The sequence below is a fragment of the Gekko japonicus genome, unplaced genomic scaffold (assembly GCF_001447785.1).
Source record: "Gekko japonicus isolate JY-2015 unplaced genomic scaffold, Gekko_japonicus_V1.1 scaffold1810, whole genome shotgun sequence".
In the NCBI taxonomy this organism is placed as follows: domain Eukaryota; kingdom Metazoa; phylum Chordata; class Lepidosauria; order Squamata; family Gekkonidae; genus Gekko; species Gekko japonicus.
In genome coordinates this window covers 287,081-303,211 of record NW_015171556.1, presented here as the reverse complement: position 1 = coordinate 303,211, position 16,131 = coordinate 287,081, and the positions used below count along the sequence as shown (strand labels likewise).

The following is a 16,131-nucleotide window of genomic DNA, read 5'->3' as shown; positions in this document are numbered from 1 at the left end:
AACTAGTGCAGAATGCTGCAGCCAGGCTGTTGATGGATCTTCCTAGACGGGATCACATCCAGCCTGTGCTGAAAGTGCTGCACTGGTTGCCAACAACTTACCGGGTTCGCTTCAAAGTGCTGGTCGTTACCTTTAAAGCCCTATATGGCCAGGGACCAGTCTACCTAAGGGACCACCTTGCCCCACATGTTCCCCCAAGGGCACTACGGTCAGGGACTCAACATCTACTGGCTGTTCCAGGTCCCCGTTCTATTAGATTCAGCATGACCAGGAACAGGGCGTTCTCGGTGGCGGCTCCTATCTGGTGGAATGAGCTCCCAGAGGAGATCAGGGCTCTGTGGGACCTAGCACAGTTCCGCAGGGCCTGCAAGACGGAGCTCTTCCGCCAGGCTTTTGAATAGGAGCCGCCACCACTAGTCCACCACTAGTCCACCAGCAGTCCATCATTAGTGCACTAGTGCACCACCATCGCACTAGCTACCATCTATCCCCCATATATGGACATCAAGATGGGGCATGCACATCTAGTTGCTGCATTATGGGCGAGAACGGGATGGTCAGGGATAGTCATCTTGCTTTTAGAAATTTTAGAATTTGTACAGATTGTATAATTTGCTAGGCATCAAAATCTGTTTTAAATAGGGCTGTAATTTAATATTTTGTATTGTTTTATGGTTTTATCTGGCAATATGCCCTGTAAGCCGCCCTGAGCCTCCGGGGAGGGCGGGATAAAAATGTGAATAATAAATAAATAAATAAATCACACACGTTCGCAGCCGACAGGGAGTTTGTCCAGCTGTAAGGTCGGACATGTTCCAACGTCATTTTTTCCCTTGGCGTGGCTTGATGTTGTCAGCTTTCTCCAGGACTGCTTCAGTTGCAGCACAGCACTGCCACCGCCTGGCCGGACGGCCCATTACAGCCTTCCTTGATGCCGAAGAGTTCTTTCTAGGCTTTTCGATCTCACACACTGGACCTTCCGTTCGCTGGCTAACACCTCCCCCACCGGGGGGTTTAGTGTGCCCACCCACTCTAAGGAGTGGTACCCATTTTATCTACTTGCCGAAGCTTTCAAACCGCTGGGTGGACGGCAAGCTGGGGACAAGGCTGGTAGCTCACACCAGCATGGGTGCTAGAACTGACAGTAGTTCTGTTCAGCTCGGATGTTTTAACCAGAGGATAAATCCCCTGTGCCACCACTCCCCTTTTTTCCTGCCTCTCAGATGACAAAAACTAAATAGCAAGTTTTAAGGTACCATAAGATGCAGCAAAATATGTTGAGTATATATTGAATATATTTTACGATTTTGCTTGTAGAAAACTAAGCATATTTATAAATTTCACAAATATGCCTAATAATACCATACTGTATGATAATTACGTTACAAATTATGCATTTAATGTTGCTACAGCAATAAATAAGTTTAGCTATGGGAAGAAAGCAAGTATTTTCTTTCATTCCCACCCCCCACCCCAAAAGAAAATTCCAGGTATTTCCCCTAGAGTTTCAAAATTACAGGAATTTTTATATCTCTATGTGGAGTATAGTCATTCATGGGGTTGGAAAAATAAGGCACTGCTGCAATCCCTGTCGATCAAACTTATGCAGACCTTCTCAGTAAATTTGCATGGTGTGTGTGTTTACATAGTGGTGTGTAATGCGGCCGAGCCAGTATAGCATCATAGCAAAGAAAATTTACTTTCATGCCCTTCTAATAGCCATGGCTTTAGATAATTCTGGTAGGACATAAGAACATAAGAGACACCAATGTTGGATCAGGCTAAAGGCCCATCCAGTCCAACACTCTGTGTCACACAGTGGCCAGAAATACCAGGTGCCATCAGGAGGTCCAACAGTGGGGCCAGGACATTAGAAGTCCTTTGATGGTAGTTGGTATTATCATTCCCATTTTAAAGATGTTGGTGTGTAGAGTGTTCCCTTTTCAAGCAATAGGCCCAGATCAGTGAGGATCCAATTATGTTTCTAGAATTATTATTGAAAGGTTTGGAATAAAATTTGTAAAAGTTCAGGGAGCATTGGATTTCACTAAGCATCTGTCTTGTATTATCAGGGACAGAAAGTCATGGCTTCACCAATCATTTTAATAGTTATTTAGGAGACCTTCTTGCATTTCAGCAGCTTTCCTATTTGGCCAAATTCCTGTCACTACGATTTGCTCATATCTGCCCTGTTGACCATCGTCAGCCTAACTTTTCCACTGTTAGTTATCAGTGGTGCTTTGCTCATTTGGCTACAAGACAGTATGATCTGATGTGTGTTATTAAATGTTGATGACTACCAGACTTTATTCTTGAACTGCTGCTGACCTTCTGTAATCAGGTCTATGGAAATGCTGCTGCTTCTTTTTTAAAAAGATCTGTGATATACTGCCATTGTTAATCCTATTTTGAAGCCTGTATCAGATCTCAAGAAGTTGATTACAGTGGCTTGTTGCTTTATGGTGCTGTTTTAGGCTTCTGGAATGCATGGGTAATGCTTGCCTGGTATGGTTCCTGAACTTGAAGGCATCCAGTGTGCCTTCTGCAGATACTGCTCTACAACTGACTGCCGCTTCAGTTGGAGACTTGTCCAAAAAAGCTGTTGATACAGGAGCTGGTGTTTTTTGTCCTGGAAAATACTTATAATACCTCTTGGAACTATGAAATCATGATATACATATGCCATTTGTGGTGAAGAGACCATCTCTCTTCACACACAACTTTTTGTTTTGAAGGACTGTATATCCTGCATTGGCCTATGTGTGTTGGGTTTCCCTCAACAAGGTAGCGTAAGAGTGGTTCTTCTCTAAAGACATTTATGGCATTATGTTTTATTATTTATTTATATTTTTGTGCTGCCTTTCTAGAGTCCAGCTCAAGGACTATAAAATGAATAAATAAATACAGTGCCACAAAATCATGACAAGTTCAGCATAAAAACAAAACAAGCCAGGGGCATAAAAATAGAATGTATTACAATATCCATATTGTCTGTATGTGGAAGACTTATCAATTTGTAACAAATTCTGTAGTATACAAAAAAGTATAGTATATTAGTATTGAAATTCAGCAAAGCTTTTATCACTTGTTTGGGAGGAGTTGTACTAAATTGATGAGGTGAACAGTGGCAAACTGCCTCTCTCAGTCTCTTGTCTTGGAAACCATACAGGGTCTCTTTAAGTCAGGTGTAACTTGATGTCACTTTACACACACACCACTCTTTAAGAATAATGGGTTGGGTGCAGACCAAAGTAGCTGTAATAGAATGTTTTTCTGCAGAATACTACTCTTCTCCCTCGCTTGGCTTGCTGCAGCCCACTAAGCTTCTTGAAATGCTTCTCCTGGAGGACAGGGGACTATTTGGAGAAGCTCAGTTGGCTGTAGTGGGAGGGGGAGAAAGTTGTAGAAAGCACTTCCATCAAGTTGCTGTTGATGGAAGTGTTCTGTTAATGGAAGGGGAATTTTGGATCCAGCCCACTGTGTTCATGCTGTGATGGGGAAGCTTGTTTGCTGCTTTAAGTTTTTGATTCTGTCTTTTGTTCTTAAATTTAAACCTCACTTTCAGGGCTTGTTGTTGAATAATATTGCTATTGTGGCAATATTTCATCATTTAGGACTAACAGGCTTGTTCTGTTCATTTATGAGTTAGAACATTGGTCAGGTGACATCCAGATATGTCATGAAGCTACAATGTTGGTGTGTAATTGGCAGCTTAACTTTTAATTTTATTATCTATGAGAAATATTTTTATGCTGCCTTTCCATCCAGTTAAGGCTCCCCAAGGTGGTGAGCATTAAATTAAAACATTAAAATATTAAAGACATTACAAAGCATTTAAAATACAAATATGTGTAACATGTCTAAAACAAAACATAATATAAAAACAAAAATGTAAACAAATAAAATACATCAAAAGGGAGGAGGGCTAATAAGTGTTACTGAGGGAATGCCAAACAAAATGAACATGTCATCATGATGTCCTTTGTTAATAGTTATTATTGTATTTTCTTATTTTCATTCTTTATCATTGTTTGCACTCAGAATCCCAATAAACCAGTCTGTTTAAGCCATAGTTGAATAAACTCTGATTAGACTTCCAGACATGCTTACCAGGTGACAGCTTGCTCATAAACCCCAGCTAGTCTTCTGCTTACCCCCCCCCCCCACTCCTCTAAGAATCCCCAAATGCCATCATTAGCTCCATTGTGTTGCAAAGCTGCTGGCATAGTGTCACTACATGTGCAACTTGCTTGCTATTGATTAACTGAAATAAATAGATAAGGGGGGGGGGGAGACTGTGGCAAACCAAGTCTGAAGAAGTGAGTAGAGACTCATGAAAGCTCATACCCTGTCACAAATGTTGGTAGTCTTTAAGATGCTACTAGACTCTTGCTCTTTTCTACTGCTACAAACAGACTAACATGGCTATCCATCTTGAGCTATCTTCAACGAACTGAATTTGCTAAACTTTCTTTTACTTGAAATTATGACAGCCTTTCTCTTCCCTATTTATAGCCACATCATGGAATTTTTATACTTATTTTTCTTGAACTAGATTTATTTCTGTTTCACCATATTAACTAACCTTGAGATGCAACACATGATCATGCCAAGGTCATACATACTCTCTCTTTGTCTTTCTCTCTTCTGGGATACTGGAGAGGAAGTGCATTGTCTGAAGAAGGAGCTCGCTTTAGGAGAAGGAAAATGTGGCAGTGGGTGGTGTGACAAGTGTAATAGTGGTTTTGTGTGGAGGAATTTCTACTATGTATGTTGACAAATTGAATAAAACCATGTTATTAAGTAAGCTCTCTTGTTCCACTGCGTTTGGAATTTCCCCTTCAGAAAAACTGAAGCAACAATCTTGCTTGGTGAGTCCTGACTAATGAAGGGGGCACCAAGATGAGGTGGAAAATTGGTTATAAGCTATGATTTATTTATTGCTATGTCTGAATTAAACTTGAACTTTAGGCTGACCTTAGTATTCTAGGATAAAGCCTGTCAATGGAAATAATTCTCAAGTATGGAAACATTGCATGCCATTAAGTGGCAGTGACACATTACACTAAACATAATTTAATTATTTTACTATAATAATTAAATGGTTGTAATAAACTCAAGTACCAAATGTTTCAAATTATAGTATTAAATATATTACTTGTTACATGCCTAACCCTACTTGTACAGCTTCTGTGGGCTGGGGTGCCTCCTTGAATGGTACCAGCAGCTGTGTCTGAAATATCACTCAGCCCATGACAATTACATAAGAAGAAGAGAAGAGATTGGATTTATACCCCGCCTTCACTACCCAAAGGCGTCTCAGAGCGGCTTACAAACTGCTTTCCCTTCCCCTCCCCACAGCAGACACCCTGTGAGGTAGGTGGGGCTGAGAGAGCTCTTGACAGAAACTGCTCTTTTTCAAGAACAACTCTTATCAGAACTAAGGCTTGCCCAAGGTCATCCAGCCAGGTGGAAGTGGAGAAGTGGGGAATCAAACCTGGTTCTCCCAGATTAGAGTCTGCGCACTTAACCACTACACCAAATTTCTGCAGAAGGTTTGACACCCTAGGTCTTGTAAAGAGCATGAAAGCTCCCTATAAATCTGTAGCAAACAGAAATGAATTCTCTATGCGGTCTTGTCAGTCTTGCCTTGCATAAGTTTCTCAACTTGGGCAAATTGTAAATGTTTCAGTTGTCACAGTTTAGTGTTGGCCATGGATTCACTTAATTTCAGCTCACAACTCTTACTTTATGTTGTTTTCCCTCATTTCATGGACTGTTGTGTTTCTGTTGAGTTACCAGACATGTTGGAATTGAAGTCGATGAACTGACTGAATATCGTGTCAGGATGGCAACCCAACTTTCCATTTGATGTACATGGGAAGACCCTTGTTTAGTGATTCTGCTGTGGTCTTCAAGTGATAACACAGTGGCTATAGAATGGCTAGAATAAGAAGTCATGGAGTTCAAACTAAATCTAATTTTTATTTATTTAAAACATTTATTAGCTGCCCATTTGCCTTGTGAAACTGAAGGTGGTTTACAGTATAAATAAGACAACAGTTTTTATAGTGGTCCACAGTGGTCCACTGCTTTTTAACTTGTTCATTAATGATTTGGAGATGGGAGTAAGCAGTGAAGTGGCTAAATTTGCGGATGATACAAAGTTGTTCAGGGTGGTGAAAACCAGTGAGGATTGTGAGGCACTCCAAACGGATCTGTCAAGGATGGGCGAGTGGGCGTCAACATGGCAAATGGGGTTCAATGTGGCCAAGTGCAAGGTGATGCACATTGGAGCCAAAAATCCTAAATATAAATACACATTGATGGAGTCTGAACTGGCAGAGACTGATCAAGAGAGAGATCTTGGAGTTGTAGTGGATAACTCACTGAAAATGTCGAGACAGTGTGTGACTGCAATAAAGAAGGCCAATGCTATGCTGGGGATTATTAGGAAGGGTATTGAAAACAGATCAGCCAATATCATAATGCCCCTATATAAATCAATGGTGAGACCTCATTTAGAATACTGTGTGCAGTTCTGGTCACCACACCTTAAAAAGGATATTATAGCTTTGGAAAAAGTGCAGAAAAGGGCAACTCGAATGATAAAAGGGTTGGAACACTTTCCCTATGAGGAAAGGTTAAAGCGCTTAGGGCTCTTTAGCTTGGAGAAAAGACGACTGAGGGGTGACATGATCGAGGTTTATAAGATTATGCATGGGAAAGAGCAGGTAGAGAAAGAGGTACTTTTCTCCCTTTCTCACAATACAAGAACTCGTGGGCACTCCATGAAACTGCAGAGCGGTCGGGTTAGAACGGATAAAAGGAAGTACTTCTTCACCCAAAGAGTGATTAACACATGGAATTCACTGCCACAGGAAGTGGTGGGTGCTACAAGCATGGACGGCTTCAAAAGGGAATTAGATAAGCATATGGAGCAGAGGTCCATCAGTGGCTATTAGCCACAAGGTATAGCTAGGGGCTCTGGGGCAAGTGATGCTCTGTCTTCTTGGTGCTTGGGGGGGGGTCAACAGTGGGAGGGCTTCTAATGTCCTGGCCCCACTGCTGGACCTCCTGATGGTACTGGTATTTCTGGCCACTGTGTGACACAGAGTGTTGGACTGGATGGGCCTTTGGCCTGATCCAACATTGGCGTCTCTTATGTTCTTATGTTCTTAGTTATAAAACACATAAAATATTAGTTTAAAATCTCAGTTGGGACTGACAGTAAATAATTGTTTAAAAACCCTGAAGTAATCAAATGCAGTCCTAAATAAACTGTCTTCAGCTGCTTCCTGAAGGTCAAAAGTGAGGGGGCCAAGTGTACTTCCCTGGGTAGATTGTTCCACAATTGTGAGGCTGCTACTGAACAGTCCCTTTATTGTGTGTCCAACAGGTGAGCTTATTTGATTAGTGGGACAGTCGGGAGGTCCTCTCCCTGTGATCTTAATTCCCAGGCAGGAATTTATGGTAGAATGTGGTCCTTCAGATATCCTGGTGCCAAGCCATGTAGAGCTTTAAAGGACAAAACCAACACATTGAATTGGGCTTGGGAGCAAAGCTGGGCAAAAGCATTCTGAACCACAGCAGCCACCTGGTTTTCTAAAGTGACTGCTGTGTTAGGCAGTAGTCCCAAGCTGTGATTCTGGCTTTTCAAAGGAAGAATAATCCCATCCAAGACAGAGGAGATCTCACGTCCCTGGTCTCATCTCTGTCTCATCAGGATTAAGTTTCAGCTTGTTCAACCTCATCCAGCTTATTACTGACGAAGCACTGGTTCAGAACATCAATAGCATCCTTAGAATGAGGTGGAAAATAAAGGTAGAGCTGAGAATCGCCTTCTTATTGGTGAAACTGTAACCCATATCTCCTGATGACCTCTCCCAGTAGCTTCATAAAGGTATTAAATAGCATGTGGGATAATATGGAATCCTGCGGAATCCCCCAGTCCACCAGTCATGGGGCAAAGCAGGAACCCCTTGGTACTACCTTCTGAGACTGACCCCCCGATAGTACTTGAACTACTGTAATACAGTGCCCCTTAGTCCCAGTGCTGAGAAGTGGCTTGGTAAGTTACTATGGTTGATAGTGTTGAAAGCTGCTGAGAGGTTCTGCAGGATCACATTTCTCCTGTCTAGAGGTTTTCAGCCAAGGCAATCAGTGCAGTCTCTTTTCCAAATCCTGACCTGAAGCCAGACTGAAATGTATCCAGAAAACCAGTCTCTTCCAAGAATCCCTGGAGCTGAGAAGCTACCACCTAGTGTAGCACCTTGCCCAAGAATGGAAGACTGGAGACTGGCTGGAAATTCTTTAGAGATGTAAAATTTCCGGAAATTTTGAAGCTCGAAAAAACCCCCGGTTTTTTTCGGGGGGAAACGGAAATTTTCGGAAAAATTGAAAAAAATGCTACATTAGCATTTCTTTTGTCTTTTCTAGTTTGAAAGTCATTTTTACTTGGCATGAAATTATCACAACTAGCATATTAAAAATATAGTGTATCCAAACAATTATTACAGAATACCACCCACATGCAAAAACAAAACTGACACTTTTTTATTTTCTTCTGACAATCGCACCTCCTAAAGGAAGAAATGCATCTTGTTCTTTCATTGGAGAGTTCAGTGTGTAACCTAGGACTTGCTTGTCCTCAGTGCACAGAAATTACATCAATCTGATACCATAAATATATATTTTAGAAATTGCTTTGAAAATATGTGTTTTCGGAAAAAAACAAAAAAGGCTTCAGGAAAAAAACAAAAAAAACCCCACGGTTTCCCCCCGAATTTTTCCGATTTTTTTCCGGGCCTTCACACCTCTAAAATTCTTCAACATTGTAGGGTTCAGGGAGATCCCCCCCCCCCCGAACAGGTCTAATCATTTCCTTGAGCACAGACAGCATAACTCTTGCTCTCAAAGAAGCATTTACCACTCCCCTTACCCACTCAGCCAGTCCCCCTCTGGCAGCTTTTATCAGCCAGGAAGGGCACAGATTGAGAATGCCTATGGTAGATTTCACCTGTCCAAAGATCTTGTCCACATCCTTGGGCTCCACGAGCTGAAAAGTATCCATATAAATTGTTCAAGCAGATACCAAGAGTGAATCTGGGCAATTTTGTCTACAAAGTAAGTAGCAAATTGATCACAGCAGGCTGTCATATGTTCAGAGTTGAATTCTTTGAGGCTATGATGTAAATGTCCCTGAACCACATGAAACAGCTCAGCTGGACAAATAGGTGCAGACAAAATGGAGGCAGAGAAATATTGCCTTTTTGCCATCATCACTGCCTCAGAGTAGGCTCTGATATGGAATATATGTCATGTCGAGTCAGCCTTGCTCTGAGTTTTCTGCCAGTGGCAATCTAGCCATCATATCTCCTATTTCATTACCATCATTACCCCAGTGAACCAGGGACACTGCTTGGCTCTGTCCGGGGGACAAAGGGCTATTGTGTTAACAGCCTGGGCTATCTCCCTCTTCCAGAGAGTGGTCAGACCCTTAACAGAATCATCAGTAGCTGAAGTGGGAAAACCCCCAAGTGCTGAAAGGATCCATCAGGTGCCTGGGGTGGAGCATCTTGACTGGTCGATCTCCTCTGTGGAGGAAAGAGAAAGCAGTAAGTGTGAACTCTAATCAGGTAATGATCTGTCCATGACAAGAGAGTAAGCTTTAACTCCCCCACCTCTAGTTCACCCTCCCCAGCAGTATAACAGACCAAATCCAGTGTGTGCCCTGCTAAATGTGTGGGGCCTTGGTTGTCATGGAGGCCTTGAAATTCCTGAGCCACTCCTAAATGCTTGTCCTTGGCATGGATGTTAAAGTAAACCAGGACCACCTGTCTTGGAGTGTTTAGCAGCTCACCTGCGATCAGATCAGATAGCTCAGGAAGAGAGACAGCTGGGTAGTGAGATGGATGGTACACCAGCAGAATCTCTACCTTGTCCCAGACTGCTGGATGAGGCACCTTGATAGATGGATTGAATCATGATAGACCACTGTGACCCCACATCCCAATCCCCCTAATCTAGAGGACCAATCTGAGTCAGATTTACACTGCCGTTCTCCCTCTGAGAGGAGGACATCTTGATGGGTGTTTCCCACCCTATCTGTAGGGAGGCAGGAACCAATTTTTCACTTCCTGTCCTCTTGGTGGGACACACCCCTCAGTTCTTGTCCTGTCTCAGTAGGGAGAGTAGCACGAAGTTGACACTTGTGCCTTTTTGCTTAATTTCATTTTCTATTCCAGCCTTACTCCTCCTTCATTCCTCCTAATAACTTCTTCCTCCCTTCTTCTCCTGTTTGCTCCTTGACTGTCCTCCACTTACTCGCTCTTGCTTATTCCCACCTCTGACTCCTTGTCCTCCCCGACACTCTGGCTGGAGCATGTCTGACCAGGACGGATCCGATGGCTTTCTCTCCAAGGGCGATTTAGCTGGAGCCTTCACAGAGGAGGAAAGGCCTTGTTGGCCAATCAAAGCAGCTAGGAAAGACCATTACTCCATCATGCAGGATCACCCCCAATGGGACCTTTCACAGGTTGAGGACAGTGAGCTGGGGGATAGAGAGGAAGGGAAACTTCTGTCAGATGAGGAGGAGGAGTTGGAGGTTCCAGAGCCTAGTAACTCTGCTCACTCAGATAAGTCCAGGCCAAGAGGGAGCAAAGAATATTTTCCCAGAACCCATGGACTGAGAGGGTCTTTCCTTTTCCTGAGTTCCTAGAAAAGCGGCTTGTGAAACCCATGGCTAACAAATATTGTCCTCCCAATATTAAGAAACTATATGCCTTACTAGCCTTCGCCAATAAGTTTCTACAGATTCCCCTGGTGGACACCCCAGTAACGGTACTCCAAACCTCTGGTCTGCTTTCAGAAGATGGAGAAGGCATTGTGAAGGATAGTCTGAAGGCAGAATTTGCTTTAAGGAAGGCTCATGAGGCCATCATGAGGTCATGACCATCAAGGCATCGGCCATCGCTACTATTGTGGCAAGGGCAGCAATAGCCTGGTCCAGAAAGTTCATCCAGCTAATCCCCAACTCTAGTAGGTGTTAGGCTGAGGGTGCAAACCTTACTAAAGGCATCCTGCTTCTTTGCAGATGCCACTCTAGACGCGATGATCTTTTCATCCAGAGCCCTAGCCTCCACAGTAGCTGCCAGAAGAATGCTCTGACTCAGGGTGTGGCAAGCAGACCTTCACGCCAAAGCCATTGTCACTGCATATCCCTTCCAGGGCAATTACTTATTCAGGGATGCTTTAGACAAGACACTCATAGAAATGAAGGATAAGAAAAAGGCAATGCCCAGGTCTTTGGATAGACCAGAAAGAAGAGGCTCAAGCAACTATTCCTTTTGTACCCAATGGCTCCTTCCAAGGTTCAATAGAGACAACAGGAGATCATCCTGGGGGGCACCTAGACAGAATTTCAGAAGAAATACCTTTCACAACCGATTTAGCAAACCCTTCTCCAACAGGGAGGATAAATCAGGACGGGACAACAAGCCTTCAAAGGCATGACTGTGATTCAGCTTCAGTGGGGGGACGCTTGTTGCTGTTCCATCAGAAATGGATTGACTCAAACGCAGACAACTGGTCTCAGGAGGTTACCTCCAAAGGTTACTCCATCAAATTTTTGAACAGACTTCCAGACCGCTATGTCCCCTCACCAGCAATAAAGAACCCAACCAAACTCCACAGAACCCTAGATGCCATCTGACATCTATCCAGCATTCGGGCTACAGGAAGGACGTAGATCCTCTGAAACCTCGTATCAGGAGTGTGCTGGCCTTCTTACAGGATGGCCATGATTCTGGGTTGAAGGCTTCCACTCTCAAATGCCAGGTGGCGGCCCTGGCCACGGTTCTTCCTACGCTCAGTGGCTGGGGACTCTCTAGACACCCTCATATTCATTGTTTTCTTAAAGGGGCAGCGCTTCAGGACCCTTTTGCATCTTACAGATTCCCCATGTGGAGGTTAAACATGGTCCTTAATGTATTGACTACGCCCCCTTTCGAGCCCATAAAGGAAATTCTTCTGGAGTGGCTACGGATGAAGACCTTATCTCTGGTGGCAGTGACCTCAGCACGGAGGGTGTCAGAGCTAGGAGCCCTTTCCTCTAACCCGCGGCTCTGTGTGTTCCACAAGGACAAAGTAGTGCTCACTACGGATCTCGATTCCACAGATCATAGGAGATCTGCTTGCTGTCCTTCTGCCCAAATCTGGTTCATCCCATAGAACAGACCTGGCACTCCTTAGATGTGCGCATGCTCTGAAGTGAACGTGCTTCATCACACTAGTGACTTCAGGAAGACGGAATCCTTGTTCATCTCCATTCCCCCCCTCCCCAAACAAGGGATGTAAAATGTCCAATGCCACTATTCTGCTCTTAAGTCTTGTATCACCGAAGCCCAGGGCTATTTTTGGGCAGGAACACACAGGAACAGAGTTCCGGCTGACTTCAGAGTTGGCCACACCCGCTACAGCCAAAACCTTTGAATGTGTGGCTACAGAGGGAAGGCCTGGAGAGCACCTCCCTGGCGACTCAGAGGCAGGTGGGCCAGGGGCCCCCTGGAAGGCCTTCCCCAGCCTTCCCTTCCCTTCAAGGGGGGGGGGCTTGCCCTGGTAAGCCAAGGAAAGGCATGGGGTGTGGCCTGATATGCTAATGAGCTGTGCTGTCGGGGGTATGGCCTAATATGCTAATGCATTTCTGCTGTTGGGTGTGGCCTATTATGCTAATGAGGTCCTGCCCTGCTGAGCTTTTTCTACAAAAAAAGCCCTGCCGAAGCCTATAGGGCTCAAAAGCTGGTGCCCCCTCCAGGAATCACCACTCCATTAGAAGCACAGCAGCAAATGCAGCCTTGGCAAGTCGTGCCACAGTGGACATTATTTGCAGGGCAGCCGTGCGGTTGTCTGTTTTTATGTTCATTATATAGTATAAGATAAACGTCTGTGACTCAGCTGATGCAGCCTTCAGCCAAAGGATCCTGCAGCACGTTCTGACAGACGATGATGACCCACCCAACTGATGAGGACACTGCTATGGGAAGTCCCATCAAGGTGTCCTCCTCTCAGAGGGAGAAAGGGCTATTGGATACTTACTGAGAAGGGTCCTTCTCCTCTGAGATAAGGAGGACATCTTGGCCCATGTTATCATCAGTTCTGTTTCATTCTGCTGCTTTCTGTCTCTCAGCTAAATATTCCTTCCTGTCTCTGTTGTTTTTCTCCTGTTCTTATTCTGTTGTTTTTGCAGTTAAGACTAGCTATGGCTCAGTTACTAATAGTTTTCAGTTGTCTACTGCTTCTGGGAGTTCCTGGACTGAGTTGATGGGCATGTCCCACCAAGAGGACAGGAAGTGAAAGATTGGTTCCTGCCTACCTACAGATAGGGTGGGAAACACCCATCAAGATGTCCTCCTTATCTCAGAAGAAAAGGACCCTTCTCGGTAAGTACCCCATGGCCCTGTCTTATCCAGCTATTGTTGCAATGCAAGCTTATCAATGTGTTTTAATGGAATAGAACTGTGCAAAGGGACTGTACAACATGGCGACCTGAGAATACCTGTTGAGACTGCACACCTGAGAGAGGGACGCCTTCCTTTAGTGTTGCTGCCACAGTGTTAGTCCAGAGTCATCAGACATCTCACCTGCTGTGAGATGAAGCAGTTCCATAAGCCTGTACAAAGCTTCAGACACCATGCCATGGAAAACATGACAGAGAACTCCGGACGCTATTAGGAGCTTCTTCCAACACATGTAGGCAACCTCTCCCCCCCCCCTTCCAGCTACCTACAAATTTAATCAAGAGACAATAGCTCTGCTACCTACAAATCTACTCAAGAGACAATAGCCCTAGCCTGATGATTCAATCAGCCTCCATCCAGGTGCCAAATCTCAGTCTAAGTTTCTAGCTCTCAATATTGACCACTCCTTAGTCCCCCTCCCCTCTTCCAGCCAGCCAATAGTATGTTTTATGGGACGGACTAACAGAAGGTGTCACAGGGATGTGGCCAGCCTAGCCAGCCCCCCCATGCCATGTTACAAAAGATGCTGCCCGACCACATGGTCTCTCTCTTACCCTCTCCACGACCCCTATCAAAGCTTTAACCCTCATATGTCCAGCTTGCTATCCACATACCCTACCTCCATCTTTAAACTCTAGATCGGCAGCTAGAGTCCACGTGGTTCTGCTGGTTCAGAGCACGTGTTCCCCATTTTCTATTTATAAACCCCTCCATTCTTCCATTGGAACGGCTCAACTAATGAAGACAGGTAAATATTGCCCAGCCAACGAATGTCCTGCTAAAGCAACTGTGTTAAAAATCTATCTTTATTTCTTAGCATATGTATAAATGTGTGTGTGGTTGTGTATTGTTTGAATGATATATATTCCCTAGTAAAAAGACAATATATTTTATTGAATACAGTCTCTGTGTCTGTTCTGGTGCTTACAGCAAAGGTGGGACTTCTGTATACATTGGTGTGAACCCTAATTTGCCTATTGCCAATTAATAATCATAACTTCCCCTAGACGAATTAATAATTCAAGGCAATTTGGCTAACACTATGTCTATACTGTACATGCCAGATCAGCCTGCTCATCCAGGATTAAAGCCTGAATGTCAGTAGTTTTTCTGTTTACTGACCTGGCATTCAACAGCAGGACCTTAAAGCCAAGGGGCCCAACCTTGGTGCAACCTGGTCTCTATTGGCTGGGAAACAGACTTGAAGGAAGAGTGACCAACCTGTGGCCAGGCTTTTTTTCCCTGGAACAGCCAGTCTGTATCCCACCACCATATCTCCTGACCAGCACCATAGGAATGGCAGCTCTCTCCCCAGGGGACATAACTACCAGCTATTCCCCCAATGAGAAGACAGCTGAAAGGCAAAAACCCCCCCCCCCCCCAGTCATCTCATGAGCCCTTTAGCCCTCCTAGTATCTCTGGTTCTGTAAACAAGGAAACAGCCCATGCCTTTGTTTCCCACCCTTTGGTGTTGCCCCTTTGGTACTGACCCTGCTGGTGGTGGTCCACAAGAGTCAGGCTTTATCCCAGAAGCCCATGGAAAGATGATGATTCAAGTTTGTCTTCTGTGCAGCAAACAATTGATTCAAGAGCCTGCTCCAGCAAAGAGTTATGATTTCAAACAGGAGTCCCACTGGTGAGGTTCTAAGCAGCAACAGCAGGCAGCTGGATTGTGGCGTCCTCTTATTAGGGAGGACTGGTTTTCCCTTTAAATGTGCTCTTTGCTTTTGTAAACGGGGTAGTTTCTGCTGCCACCAGGAATTTAAGGATTTCCAAACCTTCTCTCTGTTTCTTTTACTGGTAAGGTAACCTAGAGTCGGGGCTTTTCAGGGATCTTTGTGGTCCTGAGGAAAGATAGAACTAAATTCGGGGGTAAACTTAAACAAAAGATTATTTATTGAAGTAAGAACAAAATATGAGGTTGGTTATTCTGTAACTGTCTTGGATAAAGGGACTTGAAAATATGTCTATCAAATGTATCACACACACTGTCTTTTTTTCTTTCACTTTTTGTTTGTTTTGACTTTCAGTTCTAACTTTAACAGGAGTCACTCTTTTCTATAGTCAGCCACGCAGGCTAAGGACATATATACTGCACTCTTTAAGAACTCACGCAGAACTAACTGAACACTCCCTGACTTAACTCTCTAACTGAACAATTCCAACTGATTTCCAACTGTCTCTCATAACGGACACACTGACACACCCACACAGATTCACTTCCAAAACCCCTCCCACACTGTCATCCACCAATCACAGCACCTCTCTCTCTCTCTCAATCACTCTAGTCTACTAACCATGCACTCCAACCAAGCATTTAAAGGCACACACAGAGCCGGCCCCAGCTTATTTTGCACCCTAGGCGAGGATCCCTTCTGGCGCCCCCCCCCCCGTGCCCACCATTTTTCAAAAATAAATGCATTTTAGGAAGAATGAAAAACACAAATAATCAAGAAACTCTCAGAGTACGGGGCTGGGTACAGTTTGGCGCCCCTAAGGGCTGGCCCGCTCTAGGTGATCGCCCTGAGTTCTGGTGACCACATCTCAGAATGGATGTGGTCACCTGGGAAAAGTACAGAAAAGGGCCATCGAAACAAGGGGCTGAAGCAGCTTC

General features: G+C 44.3%; 1 protein-coding gene across 1 annotated transcript in view; it reads left to right on the top strand.

The window, feature by feature from the left end:
- The first annotated feature begins 10,384 nt into the window (after nt 1-10,384).
- PVRL3 (poliovirus receptor-related 3) overlaps nt 10,385-16,131 on the top strand; it is an 87,818-nt gene continuing 82,071 nt past the window's right edge. Inside the window, exon 1 of the mRNA XM_015419719.1 lies at nt 10,385-10,619. Within this exon, the coding sequence (XP_015275205.1) occupies nt 10,385-10,619 (235 nt within the window). The remainder of the gene's footprint in view (nt 10,620-16,131) is intronic.